Source organism: Myotis yumanensis, unplaced genomic scaffold, assembly GCF_028538775.1.
Source record: "Myotis yumanensis isolate MYYU_CA2020_CCGP unplaced genomic scaffold, mMyoYum1.0.hap1 SCAF_9, whole genome shotgun sequence".
Classification (NCBI taxonomy): Eukaryota; Metazoa; Chordata; class Mammalia; order Chiroptera; family Vespertilionidae; genus Myotis; species Myotis yumanensis.
The window spans coordinates 20,839,432-20,866,164 of NW_027223760.1; the positions used below are offsets into that span (position 1 = coordinate 20,839,432).

General features: G+C 38.5%; 1 protein-coding gene across 6 annotated transcripts in view; it reads right to left on the bottom strand.

Moving 5' to 3' along the window:
- Window positions 1-26,733, bottom strand: part of GRM8 (glutamate metabotropic receptor 8) — a 735,586-nt gene that overhangs the window by 380,680 nt on the left and 328,173 nt on the right. For all 6 annotated transcript variants that reach the window (XM_070425024.1, XM_070425027.1, XM_070425023.1 and 3 more), the window contains exons 4-6: window positions 9,735-9,870; window positions 9,125-9,279; window positions 7,971-8,108 (exon numbers count right to left, since the gene is read on the bottom strand). In XM_070425024.1, coding sequence (XP_070281125.1) covers window positions 7,971-8,108; window positions 9,125-9,279; window positions 9,735-9,870 — 429 coding nt within the window. The remainder of the gene's footprint in view (window positions 1-7,970; window positions 8,109-9,124; window positions 9,280-9,734; window positions 9,871-26,733) is intronic.

Below are 26,733 nucleotides of genomic sequence, written 5' to 3' on the forward strand. Positions count from 1 at the left end.
ATCTTTTTCTCTTACTAGTCTCCCACCTGCTCTCTATTCTAGCCATGTTAAACTTGTTCAGTTCCTCAAACTATTATTCTTTCTCTAGTCTACTGGCCTTTGTGCTTCCCTCTATCTGAAATAATAATCATACTAATTACCTCTTCATTTTGTCTAAATCCTTTCATAATGCAAATAAATAGCCCTTTATATGTAACTGTTTTGTACTATTTTTAGGGTTAGGAATACCACATTTTCCTAATATTAAGCCATCTGTATATTCTTTCTTTCTTTGTTTTAATGAATTGACTCCCTCCAATGAAGTTTAATAAGCATTGAGGGAAAGACAATTTTTTCTAATGTTTCTATACTTTTCTACCCACTGCTTCAACTTCACTGACCCAAGTCTTAATGCTGATTTCCAAATAAATGATTATCCAAAATGGTTTGCTGTCACATGATTGCCAATATTCCCTTTCCATTGCTGAGTCCTTCAGTGTAATATTCTAGAGATCATGTTCATCCAGATGCATGTGAATTCCACCCAAACAAGCTAATGCCAGAATCCACTGTGTGATTTACAGAAAGGAATACCTAAACTCCTGAATTCATTTTTACTCTGTAGAATGGTTTTTCTTCTGTTTTAAGTTATTCCCTGAAAAAATGCAAGACTTTATGTACCCTTAAAGCTCCATCTAATCAAAGGTACTTCTTTATGCTTCCACAATTCAAGCAGTATTAGTGCTTCTCAGACCAAGAGCATTGATCTGAGCCCTTAGTAACCAGGGAGCATCTCAAAGAGGGAACACTTAACCTCAGATGGCCATTGGAAAAACATCCAGGCCACCAGAACAGGACAAAATAGCGAAATTCAGTCCCGTGTTGGGAAAAGCCTTCAGAACAGGAAAGGATTAAAGAAAGAATCAAGCGTCAAATCAGATTTCAGTCCCTTCATCACCTTCTGCTAGCTTTATGATTTTAGACAACTCACTTAGGCCAGATGGACCTCAATTTTCTTTTCTGCAAAATGAAAAAAAATTGAGAAAAAATGGTCTCTATGGACCTTTGCAATTCCATCACTCTATGTGCATTTATGATGGACAGTGCAGGATCCTTTTAAAGTTTTCAGAATATTCCTGAATCCTGACATGGCAAACTTTGTAATATACTTTGCAAATTTTGGAGATACAGGTGCATCTGTATACTATTAACTGAGCTCTCCACTTCAAATTTTTCTAATGAGGAGACAGACACACACATACACACACTCGCATTACTTTATCTTTACACTTTACCGATTTGAATATTTACTGAAGGTTATACATACAACACAAGCTCTAGATTGTAAGCTTTGCATTTGACAATTTAGTCTCAGTTAGATGATCTACTGTAGGGCACCTTTGGTAATCTTCAGCACAGTTGAGTATCTATTTTGTTAATTAAATGTCAAATGTTGTTGCTAACTCCATAAACTAATTCTAATACCCCCTGTTACTCAAAGTGTGGCCCAGAGCCTACACCATCCATACCACCTGCGACTGGTGGGAAGCTCAGAGTGCCTCACCTTATAACTGCACAATCAGAATTTGCATTTTAACCAGGCACTCAGGTGATTTGTCTGCACATAAGTTCTAGAATGTTATTATACATTATAGTGCTTCCCACACTACTTTCAAATAGGCAAAATTGTTTTCTATAAAGGAGTGAAAAAATGAGCAAACTAACTGTAATTTAGCAAAACGAATGGCTATAACTCAGTGCCACTAGCTGTGGAGTTCTAGAAGCTTGCATTTGAAAGTTTCTCTTGTGGGTTTTTTTAAAAAATATAGTCCTTGGTATACTTTTATAAATGGCAAGGGGCCAGGGAACTGGATGAAATGATTTATTCTGTTCCAGACCCACTTACAAATACTAAATATATCATTAAAAATCAAGGTGAAGAATATTAAAGTATTTCCTTTTTTTATAGGATTCGGTAACAACCAATATGTTATTTTTATTTCACATTACAGCTGGCGGTTTTAAAATTCCATAATGCATTGCTGTCACACATAAAATATAAAGAGAAAAATACTTTTCAACTATAAAGTAAAAACTCTGAAATAAGTAAATAATAAAAGAATTTGAGGATATAAGCGTAAAACAAATTCAAATAAAACAGACCAGGATTCTAATTGCAGCTCTGACACTGTGATTTTTAAACAATTCACTGAATTTCTCTGGGTACCAGTTTCTTCATGTAGAAAATGAGAGGATGATTTTGATTTTACATCCCAGCTGTAAAATTTTGAAATCTAGTTATGTCTGAAATCAATGCCTATTTTGTCATCTCACATGCATCTATTGGAATTCAATATGGAATATCAGAAGTGGCATAAATAAGTTACTCTGGGATTTCTGCTATTTCACTTGCTAAGAACAGCAGCATGTGGACTAACTGCCACTTCATGGTGCTAATGTAAAGACATTGTCCCAACAGAGTTTACTCTAGGCAACAGGCAAATGGGAACGGCAGAACACATTTTAACACAGGGACAGTTATCTTAGCTTCCTTTCATTCTGACTCCCCAACACTAACTGTGTACATCCCATCCCCCTCCTAACTACCCCATTCGCTCATGTGGTCTCCAGGAGTCCTGGGTGAACCAGTGAAAGTTCCCACCTTCCGTAGTCTCCCAAAGCGTATAGGGGTCTATTGAGAGGTAGTTATACCTGAAAAGATACCTCGTTACTCTGGCACTAGGCAGTAACTGACAGGCCTTTCAGGGGGCTAATTATTGAGCCTCCTATTTGGTTCAGTAACAGAACTGCTTGTTTGTGAGAATAAACATATTTGTACACTGCTTTTTCCATTACCATTATTTCTAGCATCATAAATAAGAATCAATAGGCCATTTCAAGTAGCATCTGCTCACCATCACTTAGCATCTGAGTGTCAGGCACATGCCGGCTAAGCAGCAGTGTCCCAACCTCCTGGCTGAGGATTGAAACTCAACAGACAAGGAAAGCATTTCAAATTCAATAAGACAGTGTCTCTGTGAGCAACTTGAGGACAAGGGTGGTCTGCTCTTTGTCTCTATCTCTACGGCACAGTGTCTGCTACAAGCAGGCTATCCTAAATGAATAAACAAGTGAATAAATAATGAAGGGATAGATGGAAGTAGCAAAGGAAGGCACTAAGATGCTGTATGGAACCGACTGCATTTATTGGGTTGGTCAGGGAGCGTTGTTTTCATAAAGAAAGAGCCGGTCACAACTCGTGTGGGAGAAGTGAAAGTCGAGGCCAACAGTGTGACCAAGGGGGAGTCTGCCTTTGAGGAGCAGCTCAGCTGAACATACTCAAGTCCCTGCAATATTCACTAGTAGGCCCCTCTAACAGACAAAAAGTCAGCATGACAGCCATTACAACAGTTAAGTGACACCTCAACAAAGCACACAAACAAACTCTCCACTGCCAGTGAGAGTCTTGCTGAACAAAACAATGTCAGGGAAGGAACTGACCAGAGAAAAGGTGGGAAAAAGAAAAAAATGAGGCGAGGGGAACAGTGGAAGAGTTCAGGCAGAGGCCCGGCTGGGGAAATAGGTGTGTGAAAAATGTGCCAAGGCGGGGAGAGATGATGAGGACCCACAAGTCTCCAGGGAGGGTGTGCGTGTCTGTCTGAGGAGTGGGGAGGCATTAAGTGTGAAAGTGGAACAAGGGAGGGAAAAATGGAGAGGTCAGATAAATGTCTCTAAAATAACTCCCATCACCCAATGATAACAAGTATAAAAGAATCCCTTCTTCTTCTTGAGAAGACAAAGGGAATTTTAAGTAGGATTAAGTAGTCCTGGCTTTCAGAACTCAGCAGCTCTCTCAGAAGCAATAATAACCACATGAGTAGCTAGATGGATGGTAGGAATTACTTCACTTTGGAACTTGGCCAGATATCCAAGTTAACAGTAATATCACGTCTTTCTGAAGGTTTTCCTGAGATTCTAGGGGGAAGATCATCTCAGAAAACGGCGCTGCATTAATTTTAGGAAGAGGACGCTCCTCACTGCTGGAGGACACTCTGTCTCCTGCAGGCTGAGACAAAGAAGCCCTGCCCTGCTGTGAAGCACTCTCTTACCCACATAAATACATGGCGAGTATCGCCCTCAATGGAAGAAAATAATTACGTTCACAGATTACCATCGCTCAAGGTAAAATTTTGCTTAAAACTTAACTCACCATTGATGTTCCAAATACAGCAAAAAGGACCCTGTAGGCATCCTGTTTTCACAGAGTCCCCTAATTTTTTGACTCGTTGTGGATGGTTAAAACGCGAACCTTGTAAGGCCAAATTTTGCAACTTGCACATCTGTCCACATTCATTTCTGAATTAGATGGAATTGGAAATATAAACAATGTTCACACCCTGTACACTTCTTAACTGATGAATATCCTGCCTTTGAAGTATATTTGACCATTAAGGTGCAAGATCATCTTCACTCTTCCCCAAAAACAGAGATGAAAACTGGGTGTTGATGGTCATCTGGGACACAAGTATTTTCTCTCACCATTTGGAAATGTTCGTGTGGTGCTGTTTGTTTGTTTGCTTGCTTTTAAATGTAAGTTGGGATGTTGCATTATTTACTTATTTTCTCCCCAGGGACAAGTTATTTCAGTATCACCCACAATGGAATTTGGATGATACTGAAATAAAGGAATGTATTGAACCTGTTCCCTAAGGGTGCATTTGCCCTAGCACTTGGAGTAAAACACTATTTCCATTGCACTAGAAATAGTTCTAATTGGACAGATTGCTGCAATTTTAACAACACCCAAGAAAATCAAAGGAATCTGAAGCAGACGTGGCACCAGGTCAGGATCCTACTACAACCCAGGTCAGGGTTTATGCCTGAAATAAGTACCCAATTCACACCATCTACAGCTACCAGAAGGACATCTATATACATCAACATGTGGGGAAAAATGTGAATTTAGGGAAACTGTGTATTCTGAAAACAGTCTGTTGCAAGTTATGCAATTAGTTAATAGCTAATTTCCTACCAATTTTATTATGTCACATATATAAAAAAAGTGTATTCATCATTTCAGTTACTGGTAGATTTTTATTAAACAGTCTAAACAATAGGATATGAATGTATAGATGATCAAACACAGTCAGAATTAAGCGCAGTGTAAAATATATCTGAATGAGAAATACAGAGAGGACTCTGCATAAACTCTCAAATCCTTCTATAAAGGATAAAGTGGCCCCTCTTTATTTCCCATTATTCCTCACCATGCTCCCTCCTATCCAGTAAGGCAGACCTCTCCACGCTTCCTCATCCCTCTCTACATCCTACTCTCTGTCTCTGCCCTGCTCACCCAGCATGTCCATCATCTTGGATGCTCTTTCTCAAATCTTTCTTATTATCAAGCGCACCTCCTCCATGAAGTTTTAAATTTAAAACTTGAACTTAAAGTTATACATTTTCTGAAATTCCTTAATATCTATGCCCAAATTTAGCATTTAATTACAGAATTCCCCCCCCCCGATTATGTGCATGTTTGTCTATATCTTTTTTTTCAACTTAGTCACGTTATTTAAAATAATACCTCCTCTTCATGCCGCTCCCTAAAATTCCTGTCAATATCCTACTCCACATTTCATTTCTCTTTCTCTAGCTATTCCTTCTGAATGCTCAGTCTATCTGAAAGCAGGATTACATGTGCTCTATCCTAGAGAACATTTCTGCACCCCTGCTTCTTCCTCAAGTTCCCCTACTATATCTGCTTCCTTTTCCTGCCAAACTTCTTAACAAGCATTCTTTCCTCCACTTCCTCAAGCCCAGTTCCATTTCACAATGTGAGTTTCCCTATTACACTGCCTATGCCTCAGCCACACCTCTCTGCAGCCCTGTGTGCACCCCATCTTATTTCCTGGAGACCGAGGAGACAGTGACCGCCACCCCCCCCCCCCCATCTCCTTCCAAAACTCACCTGCTATTTCCTTTTCTAGCTCCTTCCCCAGAGTTTTCAATTGTCATCCCTCATCTCTGCTCAAGCTCCAAGGGCAATTGCATCTCTGCCCTGGTCTTTAACTTCCAGGTCTCCATCTGCCATTCCCTAATATGTATTTTTAGTGCCGAAAGCTCTGTGGGGTCCCAGACCTTATGCTGCCACCTGCTGGGCAGTTCCATGGGGCTACATCAAAACCAAATTCAAGTCAGTGCCTCCAAATTCACCATTCATTCTGTCTTCTCTGTTAGGTAGGTACATAACTATTTTCCTAGACCTGGCTGGTAGAGTTTTAATATTCCATCACTAACTACCACCCCCACTGTTAGCCACTCCCCATGTAGTATAAATACTACCTACTAGACTTCTGTCCTCTGTGGTCTGCCCCTAACTCACATGTCTTTGTTTAGGCCATAACTGCCCATCGCCAGAGCTGGATGGGCCCTAACTGACCCTTTTCCTTTCTTATCTCTGATCTCCAATTCTCCTCACACTTCTCCAGAGGAGTCTTCTTAAAATAGGCATCTGAGCAATGCCTTGGGTTAAAAGCCTCAAGTAATTCTACCCTACAGGTAGGATAGAGCCCAAACGCCTCAGCTCTGGAGTTTCTGGAAAGAACTTCAGAACTTGTATGACCGAGCCCCAGCCCGTCTCTTTAGCTTCATCTGCCCTCATGCTCCCTCTCACTAACTATCCTCACTCACTCATTCCAGCCTCCCCTGCACCTTGAACAAAAGAGACTTACCCTGGACCCTGCAACGGGCTGCCCTCATGTCTTCATGTGGTTGAGGCCTTCTGGCTTTTCAGGTCTCATTGTAAATGCCATCTACTTGGTGCAGCCTCCTGTGACCGCACAATCTAATCGCTCCCCTCCCTGCCATGCCTCCTGCTCACCCTTGCACAATCTCTTCTGGTGTTTCCTGTAAGCACGTCTCAGCATCTGGAAGTCCCTGTTCCTTCATGCATTTACTTATTTAGTGTCTGTCTCCTCACACTTGGATGCGAGCTCTCCTCACCCAGCCCCCTCCACAGCGTGGCACCCAAGTGCACATCCCCATGCCTGCTCTGCTCATATGTCCGCTCTAGCACTTATCATAGCACATCTTTTATTTGAACAGCTCATTCCAAAAGAAGTGAATAGAAGGAAAGGAGGATATATCAAATATGGGCATGAGGGAGGCATGTCTGGTTATAAAATACCTGTTCAAGTTTTATAGTATTCAGTATAGAGGATTTATGCATCTTTGTTAACATTACCCATAATGTTTTATGGTTTTCTTACCATGATATAAACAGTAGCCTTTAAATTTCATTTTTCGTGTGTTAATTTCTTATATAATATGATATATATGTAAAAAGGATTTTTTAAAGTTTATACTGACCTTATACCTGTGACCTTGCCAAATGTACTACTTAGTTCTAAGTTATTTTTAATATTCCATACATAAGATCAAAAAATGGGTAATTGAAGATGTTTAATTCTTACATTTAAAATATGAACCTTTAATATTGCTATTATTTTTAAGAATAAGATATATAAAATGAAAAATCACAGCTGCCAGTGTTATGCAGAATATGGGAGGCAATAGTATTATAGGAGACGTGGATTGAAATAGTATTTTTTTAATCAGTGTCTTATAGCAAATTATTATGATCCATCATCTTTACTGGAGAGCAATATCATGTCTTGTTTATTTGCCCATACTCCACCCCAATCTTAATAAAGTGCTTTGCCCCAAGTAGAAACTCAATAAATGCTTTTTAAAATAGGACTGAAATACCCCAGTACCTGGCACATGCCCAATTAATACTTGTTGTTTAACTGTAAGAACCAATGAGTACACCTAAGTTTGTTGAATGAGCAGTGTATGTTCAGCCCTTCCGGGAAATTATTACAAGAGACACAAGAAAAGAGAAAATACCCTCATAGTTACCCATGTAGAAACACTTCATTTCTCAGGTAATGATAGAACAAATGCGCCAAGGAAAACATTTAAGTGGCTACCTGTGCATTTCTTTATATGACTGTTCCTTTTTCCATGTGATCCTAACTTGCATCCAAAATTCTCCTCCCAAAATTCTGCAAACCACACATTTCTTCGATTGTTGGCAAGAGTTCGGCTTCTAAAGTATCGATCAAATCCTATTTTAAAGAAGAAAGGTATGATTTTAATATTCTTTCAAAATCAAAAGCAAATACTATCAGAGCTTTTAAATGGATTTTATGTTATACTGTGATTATTCCATGAAAAAAAAATGGAGGAGAACCAAAGGCTTCCCTTATGGCAAACACCAAGCAGTCACCATTCAGGCACCTGGCACTAGGGATGAGTGTAACAGGAAAGCCTGTTGTCATCTCAACCTCTCCCTCCGCTAGGTCTCCCAGTGGCAGTGACCAGTGACCTCATGTTAAATAGTCAGAACCAACTGAGACATTCTCTCTCTCTCTCTCTCTCTCTCTCTCTCTCCTTTCAAGAGTTAATGTTCAAGACTTCTATGCTTTTACCCACCTCAAAATTTATGTCCTGTATGTTCCATTTTCAACTAATTCAATTAACTAATCAGTACTAATATAATCTTCCGAGTCATGGGTAATGGGCTAAAGTGTCAGCCTGCTCAGGTAATGACCACATTGAAGGGAGACCAGCTGGAAACAATGCCTTACTCCAAAGGGTAATGGGAAAGGTAGAAATTTCAATCACTGTCAGCACCACTGGCAAAGACATTTGGGAGACAAGCTGTCTTTCAGGGATGCACCACATCTTTGCTGTTGGGTCTATTGTATCCATAGGGTCAGCCCAGCATCTTCATTTTCTATGAAGCAAGCCCTCTCCCTCTAACAGTGCTACAACCATCAGCTAGGCCCATGGAAATATGCAAACTTAGAGGGTAACATCATGAAAATGACTAACATCGTGGAAATATGTAAGGTCAACTATAATTGCCTTTCTTAAAAAAAATCCAGTAGGTACTCTTCTAATAAAAAATACATGTGCTGGGTTAAACAGTTACTGTCTTGGCAATGTTGCCATCAGAACTAAAAATTCTTTCCAGGGTCATCAATAATGGGTGTGTTTCATCATATGCTGATCCTCTGGTTTCACCTTTGAGTTTAGATTTAATTGGAATGAAAACAAATTCTCTACCATGCATCCTTACCATCGATTGATGCTCTTTTGGGCAAAATCGTCACAGCCCCTTCTGCAATCTCCTCCTGCTGATAAACGGGTGCTATTTTGGACCCCCAACTATCTGAGCCGATCCAGAGAAAATGCCCACTTTGGTTTAATTTTTTTGCTGCTTCCAATATCCTCCTATCGTCATAAAAAGAAACATACCACATTTATCAAGAAACATTACACTTATGAATGTTATAAGATGGCTATATCAAGTTATATACATTCAGTAGGGCACCATTAGACAATCATTCTAACTGCCTGGGTCTTATCATCTTCTAAAGGAGATATATTGGTGACTTTAACTCCAGCACCTGTTAATTAGCCTTATCCTTAACCTTATTCCCTTCATTCTATCAACCTTACTTGTGTCACTTCTTTCAATCCCCAGATTTTACTCAATAGACATTTCAGACTTAGGAACTCTAAGGCTGTTGTGTCTCTGTGCACCAGAAGGCAATCTGTAAATTGCATACGAATGTTTCAATTCCTGTGAAATCTCACAAGACTTTATATTGAACATGAGATATGCTAGGAAAAAAGGATGTGGGCCACAAATCTGATCCTGCATAAGGAAGAAAATTAATCAGTACCTGATGTCATCTTCGTTGGCAAACATGATCACTGCCCTGGCGTTAGGCGTTTCTAGCAGGCGTTTAATAATCTTTTCAAATTCTCCAGGTCTTGGTTCACGTGGGATTTTCTGTGATTGAGCAATGCAAACACCACCTATTTTTTTTAAAAAAGAAGACAGTGACTCAGAAAGGGCATTTATTTAACCAACTTAATGAGGTTAGCTACTTTATAAAAACACATGCTTTGGTACAGAATATTGCTTCTCTCTTTTGTGATGGGAATTTTTAAGGTACACTATCTTAGCAACTTGTAAGTATATAAAACAATATTATTAACTATAATCACTGTACTGTACATTAGCTCCCCACAACTTATTCAACCTGGCCCTCTACCCCTGGTCACCACCGTTATACTTCATTTAGCATACTGTCCTCAAGTTCCATTCATGTGGTCACAAATGGTGGCATGTCTTTCTTTCTCATGACTGAATTATACATGTATACACACACACACATATATGGTCACATCTTCTTTATTTATTTATCTGTTGATGAATACTTAGGGTATTTTTATATCTTGAGTATGGTGAATAATGTTACAAAGAAAATGGGCATGCAGATATCTCTTCAAGATTCTCTTTATATCTCCTTTGGATACACAACCAGAAGGGGATTGCTGTCTAATATGGTAGTTCTAGTCTTAATTTTTGAGGAACATTCATACTGTTTTCAGTAGTTCCTGTACCAATTTAGATTTTTATATCTTGAATATTCAATAGTGCATAACGGTTCCCTTTTCTCCATATCGTCACCAACATTTTATATCTTGCCTTTTTTCTTTTTTATTGAATTTATTGGGGTAACACTGGTTAACAAAATTATACAGGTTTGGGGTGCACAATTCTACAGCACATCATCTATATACTGTATTGTGTGTTCACCAAGTCAAGTCTATCCATCACCATTTATCCCTCCTATACTCTCCTCTTCCTCCCTCCAGGCCCCTGCCCCCAGCAATCACCACACTGTGCCCATGTCCATGAGTTTTTTCTCTTTTTTTCCTTTTATGCTCAATCCTTCCACACCCCTACCCAACTCCCACCCTCCAATAGCTGTCAGCCTGCTCTGTATCTATGAGTTTGTCACTCTTTTCCTTGTTAGTTCATTTTGTTCATTAGATTCCACAATGAATCAAATCATCTGGTACTTGTTTTTTTCTGACTGGGTTTGACTGGCTTATTTCACTTAGCAGAATACTCTCCAGGTCCATCCATGTTGTCACAAAGGGTAAGATATCTTTCCTTTTTATAGCCGAGTAGTGTTTCATTATGTAAATGTACCACAGCTTTTTTATCCACTCATCTACTGGTGGGCACTTGGCTGCTTCCAAATCTTGGCTATTGTAAATAACGCTGCAATGAACATAGGTGTGAATACATTCTTTTTGAATGAGTGTTTCAAATTTCCTTGGATAAATTCCCAAAAGTGAAATCACTGGGTCATAAGATAGTTCCATTTTTAATTTTTTGAAGTAACTCCATACTGCTTTCCACAGTGACTGCACCAATCTGCATTCCCACCAACAGTGCTACTTTATAAAAACACATGATTTGGTACAGAATATTGTTTCTTAAAACATCTGCCTTTCTCACCTATTAAAAGCAGTCATGTTTGTTTGTATTATAATGTATGTATCAAATACATTACATCAATTACTTAATCATACATCATGTTTTTCCCAAGTTTAAGCATTATTTTTGTGGCTGTCTCTAAGAAAACCAAAGTATGCAAAAAGCGTGACAATAATTAAGGAGTCAAGGACGAAGGACCCTTTTGATTCATTTGATACAAGTCAAAGGACAAGTGCCTGGATTAGTGAAAAGCATGAGTAAGACTTCCTTATGCATGAGAACACTAATAGGAAGGTCCTTTTGACACTTTTATTTATTAATAGAGCTCCTTTAAAGTTATTTTCATTTTATAGCATATAGTATGGCAGCAAAATTCTTATGCATTAGCATAATGGGATGTTATGAAACAAGTGGTCTTCATGACTATTGAGACAAATCCCAAAGATTCAAACCCTCAGTTGACATATGTCTCCATCATGAAAATCAAAATGATAGAAATCCCATTCCACTATTACAGAAAAGAACTCTTCCTTGGCCTTCCCTTGTAAGGCAAAGAGAGACCAAAAAGAAAAGTTTAAGATAGATCTCTGCCACTGGGCTAGGATAAAAGAAGAAGGAAGGTTTCTTGGTGGCAATAGAGCAGAGAAATAACATGCTGATATTAGGGGTGTGGAAAGCAATATTAGCAATATGTTTCAGTTCTATTATGTTTTAAGCAGGCTTTTTGAGTCAGTTGAATATTAAATCACCATTCATACCATTGTTTTGTAGGAAAAGGCATTTTTACTCCCAAACAATTAGCAATGCATTCAGATACCCAAAAGTTACTGGGTGCCATTATATGCTATGCATTAGGCTGAACACTGGGAATACAGAGTCCAATCCAGGAGTTATCATCCAGTTTGGGAGATAGACATTCCAATAAATTATCAGGGAATATGGGATAAGTTTCAAAATTAAGAGAATATACCATAAATGGGAGCACAGAGGAGTATGTAACAAAAATGTCTGAGAGAGGTGAAATTTTTTAAAGGTAAGAGTTTCTTCTTTTTAAAAAATATGTTTTTATTGGTTTTAGAGAGAGAGAAAGGGAGAGGGAGAAACATCAATGAGAGCGAACCATCATTTGGCTGCCTCCTGCACGTCCCCTACTAGAGATCGAGCCTGCAACCTGGCCATGTGCCCTGACAAGGAATCCTATTGGCAACTTCTTGTTACATGAGAGGATGTTCAACTAACTGAGCCACACTGGCCAGGGCTGAGAGAGATAGATTTTAAAGGACAAATACAACAACCATATAGGGACAAAAGTGGGATATTTCTGAAAGAGGCCAAGTATGAAAGAACCTTGCTTGATCATGGCCTATGATAGACTGGCTGAGGTTGAAGTTGGACAGAATGGCCAGGCCTACCTTGAGAATTGCAAGTAATTAGGGCTTTATCTTGAAAACATTCATTCATTCCGGACCTATTGAACATTTTTGATAGTTCTAAGGAATCCACTGAAAATTCATAAACAGGAGAACTACAGAATGGGCTTTATGTTTTAGAAAAAAACATCAGGTAACCAAACAAAGAGGACATGTCTAATAGCCAGACAATAGATGTCCAGTGTATTGTGATCAGGCTTAACATGCATGCCAATAATGAATGATTAACATTCTAGATTACTGGAGGTTTATTTTTCTTTATGTTAAAGCAGTCAAAATTATCCCTGCAATATCTTTACTAACCTTACTACATGGTCTTCAGGGGAGGGAACTGCACATAATCCATAGCCTGAGCATGTAGTTAGCTAGCCTACTGATATGCCATTAATAGTTGAGATGACGGATTCATTCTTTCAGTAAATATGCATTGAGTACCCACTGTCTGCTAGATTCTATGTGGGGGCCATGGGATGTCATGGTGAACATAATAGATATGGTCTCTGACTTCACAGTGTTTAGAAATGTGCATGAGCCAAGCTTAATGCAAAACAAAACACAAAAAAGCGCATAATTATAAATTATGACAAGTCCTGTGGGGAAGAGTGAGGGAATTTAATTTAGAGGGGGGAGTATTCAGGAAAAGCCTCCCTAAAGTGATGTCACTTAGTTGAGGTCAAAAAGGAGAGAAAATGGGAGAGGAGAACATGGAAAAGGGCAGGGAAGAGCCAGTGGAGGGCAGGGAAGAGCCAGTGGAGTTCATGAATGATGGGGAGAGAAATGTAAGACAAAGATGAGAGGTGAGTGTGAGGCAAGAGGCCAGAGTATGCACGGTGTGCAGGCCTATGGGAGATTATGAATAATTAAAATGCTTAAGTTCCTCCCTAAATGTTTTAGTAGCCCATAAAAATATGTCTTGTCTATGCATTTTACGAAAGAAAAATGGATGAGGATTTCTGATATAGAAGGCACCCTAGATTGGAAAGAATAGGAGGCAATGAGCCCAGCTGGGAGGTTATGGGGACAGGCAAAGGGAAAACACAATGCTACCTAAGCTAAGGAGCATCAAATGGAGCTGTCAGAATGTGAGTTAGAATCTGTGGTGCTTTGTACTAGGTTTTACAGCCTATTGAAGTATGATTGGCAAATGAAAACTATATACATTTAGGTTGTGCTGATTTGATCTAAGTAGGAGGCAATGAGAAACCACTAAGCATGACTCCAAGGTTTGGGCCTTTGTGACCAGTTTAAGCGGTGTCACCATTAAGCAAGTAGGAAAAACTCAAGTAGGAGAGTGAGCAGGTACGTGGAGGAGAAAAGCACGATTTTGATTCAGGACAGGTTGTTTTTGAAGTACCCATGAAACATCAAACTGAAAAAGTGGGCCTGGAGCTAAGGAGAGAGAAGGGAGATGCCATTACAATTTTGTCAGATGCTGACACAGTCGGTAGTTGAAGTGTTGGGAGTGAAGAGATCACTCAGAGGAAACATTGCAGTCAACAATAAGAAAAGGTGAATGATGGAGCTAGGAAAACCCACGAGCTTCGGAGAGGGGGGCAGTGAATGAGTCTGGAAAGGAGTGATCACATATTTGAAGGAGGAAACATTTGGGACAAAGCCTAGCAGTAAGTTGAAAGCTATAATGTCTTTAAAAAATCAAATAAACACATAGACAAAAAACTGTGATGAGCGGAAGCATTAGGTAACTATAAAAATGTAAGACGAAAACTACAACACTCTCTAGGGAACAACAGCTGCTTCAAAATATTACTGCCCTTTTAATTAAATTGCTGTGATTACTTAAGCATCCCATTAAAGATGCCATATCCTAAGCATCATTCTGAGATTACTACTGACTTCATAGCCAGCAGATATGAAGGCTGGAAAATTTTTATTAAGACTATTTCATATGAGGCAAACAGGCAATCCAGACATAGACTTCAGCCTGAATGCAATGATTTATTCATTTGTTCATTCAGGATCTATTAAACATTTTGTTAGTGAAGTTAGATTTACACAGTCTAAATCCATTTCACAGTTTTTTTTATTCCTCTGCCTCACCTAGTATTTGTCATCATGGCCAATTTGTATTTTTCAGGAAAGGGGGACTGCATAATTAATTCACTTCGGCTGAACAAATACTTATGGAGAACCTGTTCCACATGGCACTTTGCTGTTTGGAGCTTGATGGATATTTTATTAAATCATGGACTGTGTTGTTTCTCAAGTGATTGGAGTTAGAAGATTAGGATTCTTTTCTTAGCCCTGAAACTCATTCACACTTTCTGTCTTCATATCTGTCAAAGAGGCAGACAATTAATTCACTCATAAGTGAGCATTGTCTACCTAGTTTCAAGAGCTACAGACATTCATTGATTGCCTGTCCTCAGCAGTCTTATAATTAAACTAGAGGCACGGTGCATGAAAATTCATGCACTGGAGGGGGGTCCCTCAGCCGGGCCTGCCCCCTCTCACAGTCCAGGAGCCCTCAGGGGTGGGAGGCAACCTGGCAATCAGGGGAAGGCGACACCCCATCACACCTCTGCTGCCGCCACTGCCACAGTGCAAGTCTCAGCTGGCCCTGGTTACCTGAGCCTTGGGCAGCCCTGGGCAGTTGGGGGGCTGAGGAGATGGAGCGCCACCAACTTGTGGTTGTGGGCACTGCCATCTTTGAGGGCGTGGCAGTCAATTAGCATATTCCCTCCCTATTGGCTGTGGGCACCACCATCTTTGAGGGTGGGGCAATCAATTAGCATATTCCCTCCTTATTGGCTGTGGGCGCAGCCATCTTTTGCGATGGTGTGAGGGTCAATTAGCATATTCACTCTTTATTAGATAGGATGACAAGAGGTACACATAAGAAAAGCCAGATAAAGATGTAAAATTTTCTAATGATGAAAGATAACAGCATAAGAAATATTAAAAATACAGTAATAAACAATGTTCTATGACTTCATAAGATGTCATTGTATACTGTTAGAGTTTGATTTTAAAAAAACTGAAATTTATTTGAACATTCAGGCTTAATAAAAAAAATGTGTTTTCCTCTAGTGCTCTTTATTTACTGTTTCAATTTTTCAAGAGACTCTCTGACTTGATTTAGACTCCTGGAATGGGTAGGAGAAAGAGGAGTTGCCCTCCATCAAAGAACGCGTCTACTGCATCTATTTTTCTGTATCTCATTCTGAAAGAGTACTGATTGTGTACAATTCTAGGGGCATTAACTTTCCTATTCTGCAGGTGTACTCAGTTCTGCAAGAAATAACTTTTAAAGCTTAGCACATGGGGGGAAAATGTTGTATGGAGGAAATTATAACTGACTCTTTCTAGAATTTCCTGACTTCCTGACCTATATAAAGACTTTTCCTTTTGATTCTTTAATGACAATAAAAAGACCATTTCTTCAGCTGAACACTGTAAGAGTAGGCACATTTATAACACCTATGATCACTTATTCCAGTCTCATTCACTCTATGAGACCACACTACTCCTAATAGCAACTTCTACGCTTGGTATCATCATCTTATTTCTGATGTGGAAACTGAGGAACAGGGACATCAACAGTTAGCAACAGGCTGGGACCCAGATTCAAACCAGAGCCGTTTGACACCAAGTCTAGAATTTTCCATCATCTTGCCCATCAATAATTGACTATACCTGTTGCTTACTGGTTTAGTGGATACAAATAATTGATGAATAAGATAAAGCAAATTTAAAGACTCATTTAAAAAAACAGCAGGCCATCCCTTGTAAATCTAATTGATAGCTATATAAATATAGTACTTTTGTTGAGTATTAAGTACTTAATTAAGATACTTAGATCTCATGCAGATTACATAATTGACTTAAATTTATTCAGTATACATGTAATCAATCTATTGTTGATAAAAAATAAATTAAATAAATTATACCTTAAGTTTGTTAAAATTTATAATGCCAAACAATTAAAAATACATTTTTCTATTAAAAAACAAAAATATAAACATATCAACAAAAAAGCTTTTCTAATAGCCCCTGTAAATACATGTCCTCAGGAAGACTTTCCCATGGTGTCTATCTTCCACTTCATCTTTGCACTGGAGCAACCACAATAATTGTATTTTTGTTAATTTTGTTATTTGTTTTCACCCTAGACCAGTGGTCAGCAAACTCATTAGTCAACAGAGCCAAATATCAACAGTACAATGAGTGAAATTTCTTTTGAGAGCCAAATTTTTTAAACTTAAACTATATAGGTAGATACATTGTTATTAACTTAATTAGGGTACTCCTAAGGCTTAGGAAGAGCCACATTCAAGGGGCTATAGAGCCGCATGTGGCTCGCAAGCCTCAGTTTGCCGACCATGGCCCTAGACTATAAGCTCCATGACTACTGAACCCTGTCTTTCACATTTACTACCAAACCCCCTGACACCTATCACTGTTTGCTACACAGAGTCTTCAACAAATATTTGTTAATTAATAAATGCAAGACCTGTTATAGATGCTTCTGACAGAGAGAAATAGAGGTGAGATAGTTCTGCCTTCAAATTCCTTTCAGCCAAGTAGGGAAGCAAAAGATGCATGTAAATACATATGTAAAAATAAGTGGCATAAGAAATTGGACCAGGTAATTCAGAGGAAATTGCCACTGAAATGGGCGCTATCTCCAAAAATAGTTTTTAACAGGCTGCTATGAATTAGAATGTTACCTTGGCTTTAGTTTATTCATCTACAGGATGGCACAATAATTTGCTCTTGTTGATACAAAAGCAAATGTATAAACAATTCCAATCATAATTTTTTCCCTTTAGAAAGCTGAGACTCATGTGTGAGTGGCCCAATGTTTCTGGTCTGAGAGATGAGAGGTTCGTTTCTATGTGTTGGTTTCCTAGTGCAGAAAGATGTTGGAATGAGAAAGAGAACAGACTTAGAGCCAAAAGACCTGAGGGTGGGTCCTGTGTGACTTTGAGCTAGTCTCTCATCCCTCAATTTCTTTACCTCTGTGACAGGTTCATAATAACCATCACCCATGACGTCAAGAGAATAAAATTACAAAGGGTAAAATGATATAAAATTCTATACAAATGTGGCACATTAGTAGTAGTAGTAATAATAATAGCCATGACCAGATAAGCATCAACACCAAACTTGAGATGGAAGATAATTGATAATCAGATATAATACATGGATTGTCAACAGATCATATTCTTAAATCCTTCACCATTTTTTGTATAATATTATCAATTATCTTAAATTCTGAGAAGTGATGCCTGACAATTGCCTGTAATGACTATATTATATATCCATGTCTACAAATGACTAGATTTCACTTTTCACCTCTACTTGGTTATCACAATGTGATAGAAGCAATCTCAATGTGAGGGAATATTAAAAGTCAGTTACATCCACTTCCCCAACCCCCTAATTCCTACCCAACGGATCCAAGTCCTCTTTCAAAGGAAGTCCATAAGTATTGCTAAAATCTAGGTTGAAAATTAAAATTTACTCTTTAAAAGAATAAAAGAATGGCAAACACTATTAAACTATTAATGGTGCCAACTATTAAGAAGCACATTTGTTGTGGAAATAGCCACAAGTTCTGTTTCACTTGAACATTTGCCTACAGATTATTAATGGGCTGAAATCTGAGACAATATGGTAGCAGATTGAGATCCCCAGAAACAGATCCTTAGAAGGAGTTTGAAATGCATAACTATCCTTGGCATCCACCTTATGGAGGGCTGAGGAATGAAGTAGGACTGGGTGAGGAGATGTCCAGCTGATTGTGGCCCAAAGACGAACGCCCAAGGCCACCAGGGGTCTGAGGCTAGGATGGCCTCCAGAGTTGTTCCCGAATTAGACCAGGAAGGCGGGGCCATTATACCTCCACATCAATCAGTCATTGGATGTGGGCAGTTCTGGCTAGGGGGGCAGAGACTTTGGGCCAGGCAGCTCTCTGCAGCCAGGTAACCATTCAAGGGGCTACAGAGCAGTCCCTGAGGCAAGTGCAACATGGCCTTCACTGAATGGGGATCTGATCTGAAGGGAGACTTGCCATATATACAAATTAAGATTTATAGAGAAATGAAGATGCATCTGTGAAATAACAATGTAAGTTAAATCACTGATAAAATTGTATTGTTTAATTGCAAAACACCTCTTCAAAGAGGACTTAATTGCACAGAGAAAGACAATGTATACAAATAGTACAAAACTGGAATTATAGCCATCTCAGAGAATAAAAATAGGACTATAAACTCCCTGGTATTTAGAGAGGTTTTGATAAGGCAATCTGAAAGGATAAAAAATCATGTTTTTAGTTGTTGCTTATTTTTAAGAACAAAATATCTATTAATATTTGTCCAAGGAGAAAAATAAAACAAAAAACAATGTCAAAGCACCAAGTTCCAACTCTGATGAAAATCAAGGATTCAATTCTTAGAATGAAATTACTTACAAAGCTATGCATAGAATATTAAATGCGATTTTCTTTTAAACAGCATGATTACTACCTGTATCTCAAGTTGTTTCAGAGTTTTTGTCAAGTTAAGGCCTAAGTAAATTAGATCAAGTCTCTGGTTGTATAAATTGATAGATCTGTATGACAGACTTTGATTTTCGGACATAAACTATTCAACGTAATTAACTGTTTATCCATTGTTAAAGAGAATAACTAAACTATTGGTAAAAAAAAACTTATTAGTCAAAAATTTTTATTTACCATAAAATATTGTCTATAATGGACTGATTTTGAACTAATAAAAATGTGATATAGCCAGTCAACTAGTATTTATTTTTATGAATGCACCTTCAGATAATAGCAATGAAAGAACAAGTTTTTGTCTTTTTCTTAAAGACAATGTTAACACACAAACTCTTAGTATCCAGATCCCAATTCCAATCCAAGGGTGGGGAGCTTTTCCCCTCACCAAGTAATTCTCTGGACACCAACTGTCCTACAATTTACCTCAATCTGATGCTATCTACCAAGATATAGCATTGAAGTCCACATGTTAGGGGTTTGGCTCTGAAAGACTACCCTCCTCCCTAGCTTGTTACCTCTGGTTTTCCTGGCAACAAGCCCCATTCTCAGGTTAGCTAAGGGCTTTTCCAAAGTCACCTTATTAATATAACAAAATACAGCTCAATCACACTCATCACTTCAGAAATTCCAAAGGTTTTAAGAGCTCTGTGCCAGAAACATGGATAAAGACCAAATATATATTTCTTATTACAAATCAAAATTCTCCACCCTGATTACCCTTGGCATAATTTCGTTCCATCTTTCTGGAAGCAAAAGTAAAATAACCATTTGGCCTAAAGTCATTGGCCTACTATTGATAGTCGAATGACATTTGTTCTAAGGTTCAAATAAGTGTAATCACGCCTCTTGTAACAGTATTTTCACTTCCTTATGTGGTGTACTACTGGGACTTAGCAGAAAAGTGCATAACATGATGGAAGTGTGTGTTTATCAGTTTAAAGTGCACTTTGTGAAAGAGGTTTATCTCACACATCACAGTAAAGAAAGTGTTCTCTCTAACATGGACTTAAAAGAGCAAAATTACACTTAAAGCTGTGCTCATTCTCTCTCTTTCTCTCTCTCGCTCTCTCTCTCTCTCTCTCTCTCTCACACACACACACACACACACACACACACACACACAACATTATATGTTTTTCTCCTCTTATCAAATGCAATGTGGACTCTTAAAGGAACCCTAAAAGCAATAAAATAAAATGAGGGAATGAAGCTCCTGCTACAGAAGCATGAGCCAAATACTACTACTCCCTTCTGTATCCCATGAAGCGAGCAACATGGACAATCCACTATGAAAAGACTGGCACAGAGACCCTTCCCCTGTCCATCTCCATGAGGAAGCTCAGAGAGAGCATGATGCTCTGGAGGCAGATTGGGCTGGGATAGATTCCCAGGGTCCGTGTCCAGGCATAACAGGCTTTCTAACTCAGCCATAGCTTGTCACAGATCCAAATGTCTGCTCAGAAGAAGAGTGATATGGTGGTTACAAATGTCATCTCTGGGGCACAACATTCTGGCCCTTCACTTGCTGGCTCTGTGACTCTGAGTAAGTTGCGGGACTTCTCTGTGCTTCTGTCCTTCACCTGAAGATTGAAAAAATGCTGGTATCTTCCAAGTAGATGAATAAGGATTAAATAAGTACTTAACAGATCACTTTTCCCCCTAGAAAACACCTTAGTTGTAAATTATTAAAATAAGAATTCACAAACCTCAAACAGATATGGTAATTCAATTTCACCCAGCAATAGCCATCTATATCATTATTTGTAGACACCTCAAATTTCATTCCCCAAATTCGTAGAATAATAAAAATAAATCTCAATAGAGATTCCAGTCAATGGGGATGTTAACTGCTGAAAGTTAGAAGCTAAAGCTAAACTTCTAATGTGTTGCCTCTTCCCAAGACTGAAACTGGAAATCTCTGAGGAGACATGGGCCTGAGTGAAGGAAGAGAAGAGAAAAGAGAGAGGAGAGACTAGAAAGCAGACCATCCAGACCAGAAGTATCTTTGGAGGTGGGCAAAACATGGATTCTCTATAGGGTCAAACAGTAAATGTGGGGTTAGGAACAGTTGAAGAAGGAATACTTGACTAGTTTTAAATAAGTTTTACTAATGTGTGGTGTGTATTTGCATTTATTTGGATTAGTTTCTTAGTACTGTCATCACCATAATTAGCTAACTAATATTAAAATAGGAAGAGAGCAAAGGGGAAGCCAGACATTACAAGCATGGTCATCTGGGCAGCTTCAACAGGAAACAGCAACTTTACACTCCCCAGGAAACCATAGATCATCCCCTGCAAATCACTAGGGGAAATGGTTCAACAAAGGGAAGATGGGCGCATGCGCAGTGAAGTACAGTTAAGTAGGGAAGGTACTTGCCTGCCAGTCTAGTCTGCAGAACAAAGATCATAGTGAGAAAGGCAGAGCTACTGCAAGCAAGCGCCCGAAATCCTAAAGGCTTAATTGGTTAAGTTCCCAGTTAAAACCCTGAGACAAAGGAATTCTCTCTCTTGCTTGCCCTTACACTCTCCTTCTCCATAATGGGCACTTGTCCATCCTTCCTCCATGACCATGTGGCCATAGAAGCCACATGACCCATGGCCATGCAGACCCACACACAAAGGACTGCAGCTGGGAACACAAGCTATGCCAGCCAGATGCTGGACTGGATTGGACTTTAATATGGAGCAAAGACTCCGGGCAGTGGCTTTGATGGAAGACAAAATGGGACTTTTTCCATGGCGAGCCTGGGGGAGATGTAACCTTGGAGGGGCACTCCCTTAATGTTAGATCAACAATAAAGCTTTCCATGATAGCTCATCTTCCCCTGGGTGCCTTGGAAATTCTTGTTCCTGCAGCGCTCCAAGAATTGCACTTCCACCAGCTCCAGGTGGGGACTCACAGGACACCCCACTGATAACAGTACTCTTCTTGGAGTGTTTGGGGATTTTTCTTTTGTGTTGTCTGTTCATTTGTTTGTTTTGCCATTTCAAAGTAGATTTCCGGACACTGGGGCCAACAAAATGACAGGAAGATTTCAAAAAATAAAACTAATTCCCTGTACATGCTCAAATGTCCAATATGAACAGACTCTCTGAGAGAAGAGAAACTTCATATTTTCCAGCCCATTGCCTGGAAAAACTATTATGCCCAAGGCTATTGAAATCAAAGTGAGCACTGTTTAATTTCTTACTCACTGTGAACTAAATATATATACATATATACATACATATATATATATTTTTATATATATATATATATTGGACTTTGAATTAAGCCCATTATAATGAATTCAGAAATTAGTAATTCAGTTAGAGATTAGGAATTCATTATAGAATTACACCCATTAATTTAGTGGGGGGGAGGGAGGGCATTGGTGGCATCTACCATTTCTCAATTCTTCAACAAATATTTATTGAGCACCTACTACAGGTCAGATACTTTTCAGGCAGAGCAAACAACAGGGAACCATACAGAGAAGGCCTCTATCTTCATAGAGCTCATATCTATCTCTAGGGTCTAGTGAAGCATACCTGTGGGCATTCACTAGATGTGTGATAAGTAAATAAACAAGATGCTCCTATTTCATGATATTGTGGGTTGATCTAATAAAGAGGTAATACACATATCCATGTATTAAAAATACCATCATCCAGAAAAAGGCAAAGCATCTCAGCTTCTATGTTATGTCTGTACATAGCAGAGCCATTTCCAACAGCATATCAGTAGCAGCCATCAGAGCTTGCAAACCATATGCATTCTTCTATCCAGCATGCAAGTAATATCTTATTCTATTTATAAGTGGTCCATATATTGGCTTTTAATCGGTGGTCTTTACTCAAAGCAGCATTTTCAACAGTAGGCTGGCATTCTTGATTTAAGGGAGAAGGAAATAATAGCTAAAAAGATTATTATTATTTTAGCTAAATAATTATTTCAAGCAAGAATTGCACCACAACCAATGTACAGTAGTGACTAAACTAAGAAATAGACTTTAGAGAACAAAAATAACCACCAAAAGCCTTTTAAAAATTTCAGTCTTTAAGCAAATGCAAGTACTGGTGGTGATTTTCTAGGTAATACAGCCTCATTTTCCACAGCAGGGTTTCATATATGCGTTTGACATACAAAAAGGTTAAAAATATAGTTACATATTAACTTCTTGGGTTCAAATAGAACTAAAAAGAGAAGAGTTTTTTGTCACAAGCTATCTTAAATTTTAGTTATTTAAAGGACTCTTATTTAAAGAATTTAACAACTTTATTAAAGTAAAATTGATATATAAAAGCTGCACATATTTAACATATACAATTTGATGATGAGTCTGCACATACACCCATGGCCCTATCACCAAAATCAAGATAATAAATGTATCTATTATCATCTCAACAAGTTTCTGTGTCCCGTCTGTGTGTGTTGTGTGTGTGCGCGCGCGTTAAGAATACCTAACATGAGATCTAACCTCTTAACAAATGTTTAATTGCATTATACTGTACTGTTAACTATAGGCACTGTTAACTATATGTTGTACAGCAGATATCTAGCTCTTCTTCATCTTTCATCCCCCTCCTCCCAGCCCCTGGCAACCACAATTCTACTCTGTTTCTAAGAGTTTGACTATTTTAGAGATTTCATGCAAGTAGAATCAGACAATACTGTCTTTGTGAGACTGGCCTATTTCGTTTAACGTGATGTTCTCCAGGTTAATCTGTGTTGGCACAAGCAGTGGTATTTCCTTCTTTTTAAGGCTAACTATCATTCCATTGTATATATCGTCCACATTTTAATTCACACATTTAAAAATGAGTATTTGGGTTGTTTACGTATCTTGCCTTTTGTGAATAATGCTGCAACAAACATGAGAATATAGACATCTCTTCAAGATCCTGATTTCAATTCTTTTTTATAACTACCCAGAAGCGAGATTGCTGAATTATATGCTAGTTCTGGTTTTAATTTTTGGAGGAACCTACATACTATTTTCCATAAAGGCTGTACAGTTTTACATTCCTACTAACAATGTCCGAAGTTTCCAATTTCTCCACAAACTTACCAACACTTATTATATTTTGTTGTTTAGTTGGGAATTTTTGGGGGGGAAGGGTTGTTTGTTTGTTTTCTATAATTGCCATCCTTTCAGGTGTGAAGCGATAGCTCATTATAGTTTTAATTTGCATTTCCCTGATGATTAGTGATGCTGAGCAAATTAAGTACAGACCTCCTGAGTCTAACCCTAATAGCCCAGTATACTCACTGTACTTTCTTATTGTCTCTCAGTAACTGTCTCCATGGTCATTAAATCTCCTGAATATACATAATTCAACACAGCATCAACAGGTAAGTTAGTATAATCAAAATATTGTATACCATCAGGACTAAATAATTTAGCAAAATGCTTTTTATTCTGGTTGAGGTTAGGTAAAAGTGTCATTCATGAACATCCTCTCCAAAGAGTGTCCTGCAGGTTTCTATTTCCCGTGAACCCAGGCATGCCTGCCATTACTCACGGAGCATTAACTGAGCTCTTACTGCATGCAGAGCGCTCTGCAGGAATCTGGAGTTGCAAGATGAATAAGAAGACATGCTCCCTGCTCTTGAGGCATATTTTTTATGCAAAAGTAAAACACACACAATATGTAAACAAATATTACAATTTGATGAGAGAAATGCCATAATGCAGGAAAGCCTAGGAACGAGGGAGCCAGGGAATGGAGTCGCCTAACTGTGAATTAGATTCACCGGCTCCTGCCAGTCACCGTGGGAATACATGGCCAGAGAAGCGTGAAAAGTAACTGAAGGCACATTGATATACACCAGGACCAACAAGTCAGAAAACACTTCCAAAGTGAGCTAGGATTGCTTTCGCTAGCCAGAAACCAGCAAAATCTATTTCTAATTGGCACTAAGTCAGCAGACCTGTTTGGTATTTCCCATGAAAATGTGATTGCCATTAATAATTTAAATACGATGTAATAAACACCCACCATTTATGTGCTAAAGCGGATTTAATTTCACTTTTCCACAATAGGAAACAAACAACCCACCCTGGGGTAGAGGGAACACAGAGAAAAAAAATATAAGTAACCATTAAAATAGCCTGTTGAAGGAGAAATAGCAAAGCATCAATTCTAAGAACTAAGGATTTCAGTGGGTTCAATAAATTTTAATCATAGCTAATCAAATTTCAGTTGGGTTCAATCCATTTTAATCATAGCTAATCAAACAGCAATACACATGGCATTATTTATTTCATGCCAAAATATGTCAGAACTTTTGGAAACATTTTTAAAAATTTTTTCTTCCTATTCTTGCGAACTGTGAAACTGTTTGAGCCAGGGCAAAATCATATCATTTCGGTACTCACTATCAAACACTCTCGCCTAAAACCAAGGAACTTCTACATCTTCAGTGGCACAGGAAATTTGACAGTGTGTAATAACATTCTTCATTACATCATATCATTTATTGAAAGAGGTTCTTGAAAGAACATTAAGCTTTCAATAATCCCAACATGATCCAAACACAAGAAATGAAAACCGATCAGAACCACAAATGACAAAAGGATAACAAGGTGTTACCTCATAAGTTTCTGTGATGTGGTTTCTACAATTTCTATTCATGCAGTGACTTCTGGATAAAACACATCCTCTCTGCAGGTGCATTATATCTTAACATATACAGCACGTGAATAGCAACAACATGAAAAGCAGTATGGGTTGTGAAAAAAGCCTGAAATATGAATAGTATGCCAGAGCACTGGTTCTATCCTTTTAACAAGTTTGCTTGTGATATGACATAATTTTCTCATCCCTGCATTGGATCAACGCCCACATTTCCTGTCTGACCTTAGGCAGATACAGCCTCGATGGCTTTGTTTCCTCGTTTGTAAAAAGAAGTGTTCTTGACGGGAGGATCTTCAGATTCCTTCGAATTTCAACATTTTGTGTTTCTATGAATATACCACAGACACTGCCTCCCATGAGCACTGTGAGTTATGTAAGTTCTAATATGGGAACAGAACATCATGTAAAATATAATAAATCATTTTTAAGAGCCTAGAAGACACACAAGAAAACCTGTTCAATTCAAAATTATGAAACCTGGCTTCATTAGTCAGAGCTTGAAGGGAAACTTAAAAAGTAATTTTTACAAGAGTATTAGAACCTCAGTCCGGTGCTTGGGGTCCGGGCCCCAGTTCGTTGGAGCGCTGTAGTTCCTGGTCAGTCCAATAAAAATAACATGAGAGTGAGGGTTAGGCATAGTCATGAAGATGGACACATCTCCATGCTGATTTGTCCATTAATACATTTCATTACGCTATTCAATAATAGCCTCCCTTCTCTCATTGTTTAATTCCCCTCTCAGATTTCTTTACCTATTCCACGTTCCTTTTCTTCTGTCTTTTTCTCCACCCTTTTCAAAAACCAGAAGCT